The sequence below is a fragment of the Tribolium madens genome, unplaced genomic scaffold (genome assembly GCF_015345945.1).
Source record: "Tribolium madens isolate multiple individuals breed KSU strain unplaced genomic scaffold, Tmad_KSU_1.1 Scaffold_7;HRSCAF=85;Tcas5.2_LG10, whole genome shotgun sequence".
Taxonomy (NCBI): domain Eukaryota; kingdom Metazoa; phylum Arthropoda; class Insecta; order Coleoptera; family Tenebrionidae; genus Tribolium; species Tribolium madens.
The window spans coordinates 862,298-872,962 of NW_025401050.1; the positions used below are offsets into that span (position 1 = coordinate 862,298).

The window sequence follows — 10,665 nt, forward strand, 5'->3', positions numbered from 1 at the left end:
CTATTATTTCTTGCTAAAGATCTTTCAATTCCAGAAACGTAACTGGTTAATTTACCAAAGTGATTATAGTTAAACGATGAACTGAAGATAGAAACATTATGCTCTTCATTGTCAAGTTTAGAAGCATTTTCAATATACTCGTATATAACAAATAATTTACAATCTGCGAAGCCACAACGAGCGCAAATTTTCATTTTATCGTGAGTTTTTTGATAAAATTAATGCTTAAAATTTAGAATGCAAGTGTTGTTTACATTTTTTTGTCAATTGTTTTATCACGTACCTGTATGTAAAGTGATTAAAAGCGTTACCTGAATTGTAAATTACGACTTTGAAAAGCTCTCTATTTAATTTGCCTTCTTTGATGTGACAATCGCTGTAAGAAGGTTTTTGGTTGCAATTTTGATTTATGTTACAAGAATCTTTTGGCAGAATTTCACAAAAATTGTTTTGGGCATTTAAAACATTTTTTAATTCACTTGGAATGTCTTCAAATTCATCCGTCACATTATAAATAAAACTGGTTGAATTGTGTTGCCCATTTTCATCCGTTATATTGTGACCAAAATTATCTGAATTATGTTGCAAGTTAATTATTTTAGGCATTTCAAAAACATTTTTTTAGGCATTGAAACTATTTCCTTGTTTAAATTAATTTTATTTTCTAACGATTTCTCAAAATTTTGATAACATTCGTCGTCAAAAATTATGTAATCAATTTCATTGGATGACAAAAATGTATTTTTGTTTTTATCCATCTTTGGCAAAATATCATGGGTCGTAGTCATGAATCCTAGTAAATCGACATTTTCCTTCTTTTTATTCATTTCCTTATTAAATAAACATTTTTTCAAAAAAAACATACATTTCTTTGAACTAAACGAAATATTACACTTGGAAACTCATGACATTTCAGACAATTTTTTTGTAAAAAGGGACTTTCAGCTTTTAAACTCTTTAAAGGATCAAATGTAAATTCGGGAGCCTCACTTTTAATGACATTATATATTTTTCGCAATCGGCTTGTTTTATTAAAATTGTTACCGTATTTTTTCTTTTTGTACATATTTATTATAAAATATTTTTACGCAGTAAATATTTGTCGAGGTACCTAAATACCTAAATAAAAATAGCAAATAAATGCAAATAAGGCTATGAATTTTGCAACACAAAAAACAAGAAGCAGCTTGCGGATAAAGGAAGAAGTCTGCACAGAATAACACCCACTTCACCATCTACTTTTATTAAACTATGAAAAAGCACAAATTTTGCATGCAACTCTTGCTAGAAGAAAGTCATCCAACCAATGAAACAACGAACACCTAACTGAAATAAAAAATTAAAAGCTAAGCTAAACACTCATTTGGCCGTTACTCCAATTCTGATAACAACAAATATATTCAGCGAATTCGGTTTGAAACCAAAATAAACAAATGCTTAGTTTCTTTTGTTTATCTTCAAAGGTACAGCGTATAGAACGTGATCTCTTCTGTGAACCGCTATCAAAAAAAATATAAACGAAAAGAACAGCAACATTATTTCGTTACGGTTTTTATAAAAAAAAATATCAGACATCAAGAGTCTTTTACTCAAAATTCTCTTTCTTCCGGTTTTACATATTTTGCTTTCTCAGATCGGAATTCTTCAAAAATAAATAATTTCTAAGACCGGGGTTGTGACTAGGTTAAAGGGTGAGTTTGCAAGAAACTTTGATTAGTCAGTTTTATTCAATTAAAAATAAGAAATTATTTCGTGTAAACCGTTTTATTTTCTGAGATCGGAATTAATTCTTCTTAAAACAATAATTTCTAGGACTTCTGAAAGGGTTGTTGCTATCAAAGGGTTAGTTTGCAAGTAAAACCCTTGTGTTCACTATTCTCTTCTTTATAAAATCATTTACTAACCAAGTCATTGGTAGTAAATTACGTGCGTTATCAAAACTCTTTTTCACGAAAATTTCATGTGAAATTTCCTCTACATCATGAACCTGTGGCTGAAATCTATGGCTGATTTCACACGACTTGTCACGGGTTGTTCTTTGTTATCACTATTTTCACTTTCACTCGAATTTTCAAGCAAATCGTTGGCCAAAGCAGCCAAAGCTTGTCTCACGGCCGCCATTTTTGCTTAAAATTTGACAAATCACGTGGGGTCGCAAATCGTTGCAACTGCTAAAAAGGTGTCGCAGTGAGAGGTTGTAAAATAACGCCAAAATTTAACTTGAAATCAGGAAGCGACAGTCGCATCTTTGCACTGCGCCGTTGCTATGTCAACTTAGATTTGCGCCGGTTGTAACTCAACTTGAAATTGGCTCATATGGTGTTTTTGTTTTGGCCAATTTAGGCGTAGTTCAACTTCCAATTGTCTAAAAATTTTATCTGTCGGATGCCTACGATTGGAATACCGGCGCCGGTACAAATTTTCGGCTGCTACTGCATTCTTCTGACACTCACCATAAATCAATATCATGTCGACCCTTCCGTCATTAGAATACATTTTTTATTCTTCGACACTGTCAAAATTTACGGTTTTTCTCCCGTGTAAGGAAGTTTTGACAACTGTTTGGCATTTCTCAATACAAAACGTCAAATTATTTTTAACAGACTTAAAGCAAGTTTAAGCCTTGTTGACTCTAATTCGAAGAATAAAATGTTGTATTCCACTCGTTTGAGTGTAAATCAGACGCTTTATTTCACCTCGTGGATGGTAAACCACTCGTTACACTCGTGGTTTAAAAATCCACTCAGTCAAATAAAGAGTCCGATTTACACTTAAACTCGTCGAATAAACAACTATAATCAACAAAAAATTTTGAAATTTTACAAAAACGAATTGTCAATTATAATTGTCATTTATGTCAGGGGTGTCTGGATTTCATGCTAATTAAACATAGCTAAGAGTATCAAGTTAGAAATGAATAAAGTTTAATGGGTTGCGTTTAAAGTTCGTCAGGGTCGTAAAGTTATGTGAATCACCCTGTATACTTTCATTAAACTATAGAACACTAATAAACTCAAAATAATTACACAACTAGAAATATCCACGAACACTACAAAAATCTAGACAAAGGCCTAACTGCACAAAAGACTGTTTGGAAATGTTACAGAATACGAGTATAAATTCACAAAAGAGGAAGGACAGCAATACCAAAAACAATTTTTTTTTAATTGACATTTTCCATGAAATAAAATCGGTCGGTGTTTTTTTTATGTTATTGGTTGTTGTTTCTATTTTTTTTTTGTTTATTTGATATCACTCTTTAACCAACTTTATAAAGACCGACTGTCGGTACCTATGAAAAACTGAATTCACTATGATATAAATTATATTCAGTTTTTTTAAATATAGAAACAAATTTTCTATCTTAAGAAGATTCTTTATAGCTATCTCCAAATGGAATATGCAGTTATTGGAATACGCTAATTAATTTTAATTATTAGTGTAATTATTTGTTTGGAAGACGGTGGGAATAAGGAAAGTATACTTAATTTGGTATACTACCGGGGTAGGTATTTGCTTATTCTTTGGAATATCCTATTTCATTTATTCAATAACTTAATAATTATTAATTGTGTGATAATTCTTCAAACAGGAAATTAAACATAGTCTCACATTACACTCAGCAGACACTGCTTTTCGCTTGTTGTTTTCTTCCAGTGACGGAAAATGGCGACTCGTTAAACATAATGTGTTGTCAGAACTTGATACTCTTCTTCTTGGGTAAAAACTGTAAATTGGTTTGTGGTACTTTTCTAGAATTTCTCCGATTATTCAATGTTGAAACTGAGTCAAGGTATTTTTTTGCTCCGTAGCAACTTGGTAGAGGGCATGTGCATTTAAAAGAGATATATCTATTAAATGAAAGAATACTTTTTTGTACCATTTCATCGTGTGGCGCACACATTCAGTTGTACCAAGCATCATGTCCGTCTTATCAACTGCGCCCACATATTGGTTGTAGTCGATTATGCAATGTGGTTGTCTTTTCTTCTTTATGTACCGATCACTTCACTATCGTACATTGTTGTGAGCATTCTCACTTCTCTCTTATCTTGTCACTTTAGTTCTATTCTTATATTATTCTTCTATTCTTATATTACTTTTCGTCGCTCCAATTTCTGATTCAGTGTTGGCATACCTTTTCTATTTTCCTCTGCAGTATCAGGGGTGCTAGGACCATGTATTTTCTCACTAATTGCTACGCTAACGTTAGCTATTAGAATAGCATATCAACTTCTGAACTATCAAAATAAATTCCTAAGTCGTTCGGATATGTTCGTCATTTAGTAATTGATAACCCGCTATTTTAGTGAAATTTTTGTTTTCATAATTGGATGCAGCTAATTTTGACATAATTTTGACAAAAATTAAAATTTTGAATTGTTGCCTTTTAGAAGATTTATAATTTTTCATGAAAGTAGAAGAGAACAAATACGTATAAACAGAGTTGAAATGAGACTGTTACGAGATACAAGTAACCCTTTTAATTTAACAAATGAAAGGTTTACTGATTTTTTCAGATTGACCAAAGATTTACTCCATTCTTTGGCAGAAGAATTAAACATCCATTTACATCAACCACAAAGAAGTACTGCTATTCATCCAGTTTCGGCCATCCTTGCTACATTAGCATTTTGTGCTACCGGTACTTATCAGCGACCACTGGGAGAAGGACGATTTTTGGGAATGTCGCAACAATCGATGAGTAAAGCCATTTGTATGGTAACTAATGCCACATATAATCACTTGGCTGCGGAATGGATTGTATTTCCTACAACTTTTGAGACAAAACAATTAATTAAAAGACGATTTATGGAAAAAATACTTCCCAGGGGTAATTGGAGCAATCGATGGAACTCATGTATGAGAATTGCATGCTCTACAATTTTTGTCTGATTTTTATGATAAAACAGCCATTTGGCTGAAAAATGCAAAAAACCCATTTTCGCAACTTTTGACCTTGAATAACTTTTTTGCAGGTGTGGGATCGATGGGGACTTTTTACATTTCTTTTATAATGGGGTTCCCAACAATCGTACTAATTTTCAAGTTTATGGGAACTATTATAACCTACTAACTTGCCCGGACTATATTACTAGTTGAATAAAATTAAAAGTTACAATTAATTTGAATTTCTTTGTTCAACTAGATATTGAAATACATTTTCAAGCACAGTGACACCCCTCGCAATGTTATCGTTTACCCCCGCAATGTTAGCGTTTATATCCGTTAAAACTTTCATTGTCTTACGATGTTGGGTAACTAAAATATTATTTTCTTTGTCTTTAAAAGTTTCTTTAATTTTTTTTTTATAACGGTTTAGCTGGTGGATCAAAAGATGACCTTTCTTAAAAAAGTTTCTTCCTGTGACGTAGAAGCATAACTAGGCTGCTTATCAAATCTTTCTCCTTCAAGAAAGTTTTGTTCAGTAATTTCAACATTTTTCTGATGAGTCTGATGTAATGAAAAATCGAGTGATTTAGATTGGTTTTGTAATGTAGAAGCTTTTGCGATATCGGCTACACGTAAATTACAATCTTCTTTTCCAGTAACTTCATGCTGATTTTGTCACAAAAGTCTCATTTGTATAAGAGACGTTTTTTGGAGAATATTTTCTTGCCTATTTTCACGCAATCCAAATTCTTTCGTAATCTTATCGCCTCCAGCCTTTTAAAGACATCTTTCTTCCAATTCCGTTAAATGAATTTGTGATTGGGGTCCACCTCCAGTCTTATTTTTATGTTCCTTAATTTTTGAACATTTGACTTTTATCTTACACAGCCAATCCGTAAGTGCACGTTGCCATTTTTTTACACTTTTCTCTCCAGCGCCCAACGCATTTAAAAAAGCAGTTAGTTCATCCCATTTTTGACAATATTTTTGTCGTGCATCTAGGCTAGCAAATGAATTTGTGAGCACTTCAGGATGCTTTTCAATAAAGTCAATCATCACAGTTTGATGATTTTTGTTCATCCTTGGCCCTCGTTTTTTTCAGCATCTGGAAGTAATTTTAAAATTATTATAGAATGTACGCATTAGATCATCCAAAATATACTTTTTATTATACCTGCATCATAATCACTGATTAAAACTCGCAAAAGCGTGCATAAAGGGGCCTTTAAAGCTCTAGTGCTTTAAAGTTGCCATAGTAACAATAAATTTAGTTAGATATTTAGATAATGCTAACACGAACGAATTTATTTATTTATTAAAATACACATGAATCGTACAATTACTGTTGTTTGAAAATTGTAACCCGGAACGTTTAATTACATCGTTATTATTTAAACTAGTAGAAGACCCCCCCCATTGCGCTGTTTCACATACATTCCTTTTTGGAGCCACAGATGTAATAGTATTACTTCCACTTACTGCCCCAATAATGCGCCTTGACACACAAAGTTTATTCGTGGTAGACTCTTCAACATACGAATTTGCCACCGTTGAAGACTTCTACCCAACTTGTCGTTTAAGTTCATCCACGCTCATTCCAATATTTGCCATGATTGTTGCAGAAGTCCGTCGAAACGCGTGGCCTGTGTATTTTTTAGCATCTGGAAGCTTTAGATAGGTCGCAACAAGAGACGGACATTGACCAAAAGTATTCATTCCGACAACCAGCCTGATACATTTGCCTTTGCTGTATTTTAAGAACATTCTATCCGTGGACACCTGATCTGGCCGCAGTGAAAGATATTTTTTTAAAATTTGAAGGTATGGTATCTCAGAATCATCAATTACAGCAAAATTTCTACCTTTTTCAGTCTTACATGGTCGAATAGTAATTAGCAAAATAGACCCTTTTTCTTTAATATCCGACAAGCGTAGGTCACACATTTCTTGCCTCCTGCACGAGCCAAAAATCCCACAAATAGCTACAACCTGAAATTAGAAATATTACTGACAACATTTTGTGAAAACTGTCAAATCAGTACAAACCTTCAAAAATAAAAAGGTATCGTCAGGTGCTGTAACGAAAAATTTGCGTAGTTCCTCTTCTGTAAACACCCAAGACTTTTTAGCCTCATGTCCTTTGTTGGTGCTTTTCATAAACGCATGTAGTTTATGAAAAGAAGCAATGTCCACCCCGTGTTTGATTCGCAGCATCGTTTGCAGTTTGGAGTGGATGCACCACATTGATGATGACTTGTAATGGCTTGACTATAATGAAACTTCCTTAAGTGATTGCTGTTTTTAATAATTAATTGCTACCTACCATTTGATTCATATATGCAAGCATTAATGTTTCATCTATCACCGTCTGGTTTGTCGTGATCATCCACTTGGAAAATTTTTCGTATTCCTTGACATACGCTTCTTTAGATTTCTCGGGAATTAACCTCTGTTCGGCTTGTTCAGCTAACAGTCTAATTACAGATGAATTATCCTCGTTTTCGGTCATTTTATGATTCACAACACACATTTCTCAAATCAACAAAATAGTGAAAAATGTAAATATCAACGAAACAAAACAATTCTTAACCATTTCTGCAGCAACGATTAATGGCACGACTTACTTCGAAAAAGGGATTTCAATTTCATTTTTATAATTTTTAGACTGTCGTGCAGGTATAATAAAAAATAGCGTATAATCCACTTGTATAAGTGCCTTTAAAGCACTACTCCGTTAAAAGGCACTCGGCTTCGCCTCGTGCTTTTAAGCTCGTCGTGCGTGCTTTAAAGGTTTGCTTATACACTTGTATTATAATATACTATTTTTTAATTCCGTTTTAGACTTTTTGATACTCTAAATTTTGTTTTGCCCTAATGAACAAAGTAACTTTTAAATGAGGAACTGAATTTTGAGAAGATACAAATCGGACCTTAAGGATTTTTAAATAAATTTAGTACTTACCTGTATTCATTATTTATTGAGTTAAAATATTTATTTCTTGAATTTTTAAACCAAAGAGTTAACACGGTCAAACTTTTGCTGTCAGCCGAATTAACAACAAATATCGATCGGTTGACATCGTAGCAACGCATAGCGCACTTAATCAACATTACAGAGTTAGCATTTGAAAGTAGCGAAAGTAATAACAAATTAGCGTATCGTAGCAGTTGCTAATTGGTTACAGAGACCCAGTGCAGCACTGGGAGTCTGTTAGTTTTAGCGTTAGTTTTGTTATTATGCAAATACAAAAAAAGATGTGGATTTGTATACCAATTGTCGACGAATAACAATGTCCTTTTCTTAAGTATGGTTTTAATAACGTCAAAACAATATTTCCTGTATTTCCAATATTTTTCTGTATTTCTTCAATAACTTGTTTAATTTTCCAGTATATAGACTGCATTATGAAAAACGCCCCCAAACTATAACTCCATTATTTCTAAAGATATGACAAAACTTCTGAAAACAAAGTTGAGCAGTTTTTTGTCGTCCACGGTTTGGGATAGGTGCTCAATAATGCTGTCTCCTGTTTCACCGGAAGTGAACTTTTATTTTTTAAATGGAACAGCCCTGTATATTTTACCACTTTTGGATTCTTTGTTTAGTTGTCTTTTGAAAAGTTTTTGTACCATATGCCCAAAACCAACCGTTAGTGAGATATTCCCCAATTAATATATTTATTAAAGTAGGCAGTGGAAAAAATAATATCGAGTAATGTTGATAAACAAATTTTAAACAGTCAGTAATATTAATGTCAACTCCACAAATCAATCAATTTTATTTAGTCAATTTGGGACATGTTTCGGCACCCTCGTGCCATAATCAGCCATTGAAAATTGTTACACTTTAAAATAAAAAATAAAAAAATTACAAGATTAAAAAGTTTGAATGTTCACTGTTAAAAAAATTTCCTGATTATCACAAATAGAAAAATATACAGAAGGAATAGGATTTAAACATTATTCCTCTGTAAAAAAGTAAAAGGACGAGGTCAGTGAAGCTGAAGCCTCGCCCGTGAAAATTTTTGAAGAACGATAATAACAAATTTTGTTTGTTTTTGTGATAATCAGGAAAAAAATTAACAGTGAACATTTAAATTTTTTAATCTTGTAAATTTTTTATTTTTTATTTTAAAGTGTAACAATTTTCCATGGCTGATGATGGCGCAAGGGTGCCGAAACATGTTCCAACTTAACTAAATAAAATTTATCGATTTGTGGAGTTGACTTTAATATTACTTACTGTTTAAAACTATAAAACATCCACTTTGGGAAGAAAATTGATCAAGTTCTACAAACCAATCTTTTATAGTTTACATTTTCTCTTACTGTTTTTATATTTTTTGGTGTCAATCATGGATGCTAATGTGTTAACAGACATGATCCAAGTATATTTCGAATGCAATAAAAATAATTAGAGAGCACTATGCCTTTATTACCCTCTGAGCAGTTTCCAATGAGAATATTTCTAACTTATTTTTGGATCTCTTGTTCAATTGTCTTTCAAAAAGTTCACTAACAATTATTTATCACTAGCTATTTTCTAAAAGCGATAGTTAGTGATAAATAAAGTGGGAAAAAATAGAAAAAAAAATATTCTAAGACATGTAAGACAAACAAATGATTAAACTTAATGTATTGTAATGAGAACCTTGGAAAGACTCTGGTAGAGATCCTGGCCTGACTAGACCCAAAATTCGGAGACGGCGGGGTTCAAAATTCGATTCTTCACGAGCGCCACGGATTTAAAATTTTCAGGAACTCTACCACCCCAGAGTCAGTTAGACTAATTTAAATCCGAAAATTAGGGATTAAAAAAGAACACAATTAGTCCAAAATTTCTCCAACTTATTACAAAACCAAAAGTTTATACAAAGATGAAAACGTAAAAAAAAGACAAGTGTTACTTGGCGACCTTGGCACAAGCCATAGCTATGGTTTGTTTAGGCGCGAGGAAAAATACAAAAAAACGTTAAAACTGGTTTACAAATTTAAGTCTTAACGGGCGTTAACAAGGTGATGCCAAGGGTTACAAAAAAAGAAGGTTAAACGTTAAGATTGATTCACAAATAAATCGAAAGTTTTTAACGAAGTAAGTTTACTAAACAAGTTTTAAAATTGAAACTTAAACGCTAAACTGAATTACTAACTTTAAGTTTTGGTGGACGTTAACAAAAGGGGGTTTAAAGTTTAAAGGTAAAAATTAAAGGTTAAAATTTACTAGGTAATCAAATTCAAAATGGAGGGCGAAAATTACGAAAAGGGGAAATTAAAATAAATAACAAGTTGGGAGGATCTGGCCGTGACTGCGTAGTGGGCCGGCAAGGACGTCGCTTGATGGAGGTTGGTGGTCCGCGATGACCAGTGACGGCTCGTGATCAAGAATCATGGGTCGGCCAAATTTACGGATAGCTCTAATTAGCCAAACTAATTTTTTGCTCTCAGTCTGATGTTATTTGTAATAAGTCACACAAATGTTTATTGTTAGTAAATGCGTATCAAAAATTAAACCAAATAAACAAAAAATTAATTCGCCCAGCAAGAACCACGAGGAGGTTTAGAGCACTTCTTACTAGGAAAAGGAAAGGATCGGGAAAGGTAAAACATGAGAAAAATGTTTTGCTAAGGAACAAAAGAAATAAACATATTATTAGTAATAATAAAATGTTAAGCTTTCATTCTAAGACGGAGTTGCAGAACATGGAAGTAAAGAAATAACAATAATATGTAGTTAAGAAAAATAAATGAACAAAAACACGATTAGCCCGTCAC

General features: G+C 32.7%; 2 protein-coding genes across 3 annotated transcripts; one reads left to right on the top strand and one right to left on the bottom strand.

Moving 5' to 3' along the window:
• The first annotated feature begins 4,369 nt into the window (after window positions 1-4,369).
• LOC123009509 lies at window positions 4,370-5,130 on the top strand. Of its 2 annotated transcripts, none has more exons than XR_006413017.1 (3): window positions 4,370-4,474; window positions 4,521-4,861; window positions 4,980-5,130. XR_006413017.1 is itself a non-coding variant. In XM_044405886.1 (3 exons), exons 1-3 carry the CDS (start codon window positions 4,453-4,455, stop codon window positions 5,075-5,077), a joined length of 450 nt encoding a protein of 149 aa, XP_044261821.1. In that variant the 5' UTR covers window positions 4,376-4,452; the 3' UTR covers window positions 5,078-5,130. The 2 variants fall into 2 exon arrangements, 1 of the variants encoding a protein (XP_044261821.1); XM_044405886.1 differs by having other exon boundaries at window positions 4,376-4,474; window positions 4,532-4,861.
• A 1,094-nt stretch (window positions 5,131-6,224) lies between these two features.
• On the bottom strand, window positions 6,225-7,486 carry LOC123009505. The gene is made up of 3 exons (XM_044405882.1): window positions 7,217-7,486; window positions 6,940-7,161; window positions 6,225-6,882 (listed from the first exon to the last, which is right to left on the bottom strand). Exons 1-3 carry the CDS (start codon window positions 7,421-7,423, stop codon window positions 6,454-6,456), a joined length of 858 nt encoding a protein of 285 aa, XP_044261817.1. The 5' UTR covers window positions 7,424-7,486; the 3' UTR covers window positions 6,225-6,453.
• Window positions 7,487-10,665: the final 3,179 nt, after the last annotated feature.

Bases quoted from the DNA above. Each gene is read 5' to 3' on its own strand.
- LOC123009505 (XM_044405882.1), bottom strand. From the start codon at position 7,423: ATGTGTGTTGTGAATCATAAAATGACCGAAAACGAGGATAATTCATCT. The intron at 7,162-7,216 runs GTAGGTAGCAAT...GTTTCATTATAG, and splicing joins TTGCATATATGAATCAAATG to TCAAGCCATTACAAGTCATC. The intron at 6,883-6,939 runs GTTTGTACTGAT...TTCTAATTTCAG, and splicing joins ATACCTTTTTATTTTTGAAG to GTTGTAGCTATTTGTGGGAT.
- LOC123009509 (XM_044405886.1), top strand. From the start codon at position 4,453: ATGAGACTGTTACGAGATACAA. The intron at 4,475-4,531 runs GTAACCCTTTTA...GATTGACCAAAG, and splicing joins GAGACTGTTACGAGATACAA to ATTTACTCCATTCTTTGGCA. The intron at 4,862-4,979 runs GTATGAGAATTG...ACTTTTTTGCAG, and splicing joins GAGCAATCGATGGAACTCAT to GTGTGGGATCGATGGGGACT.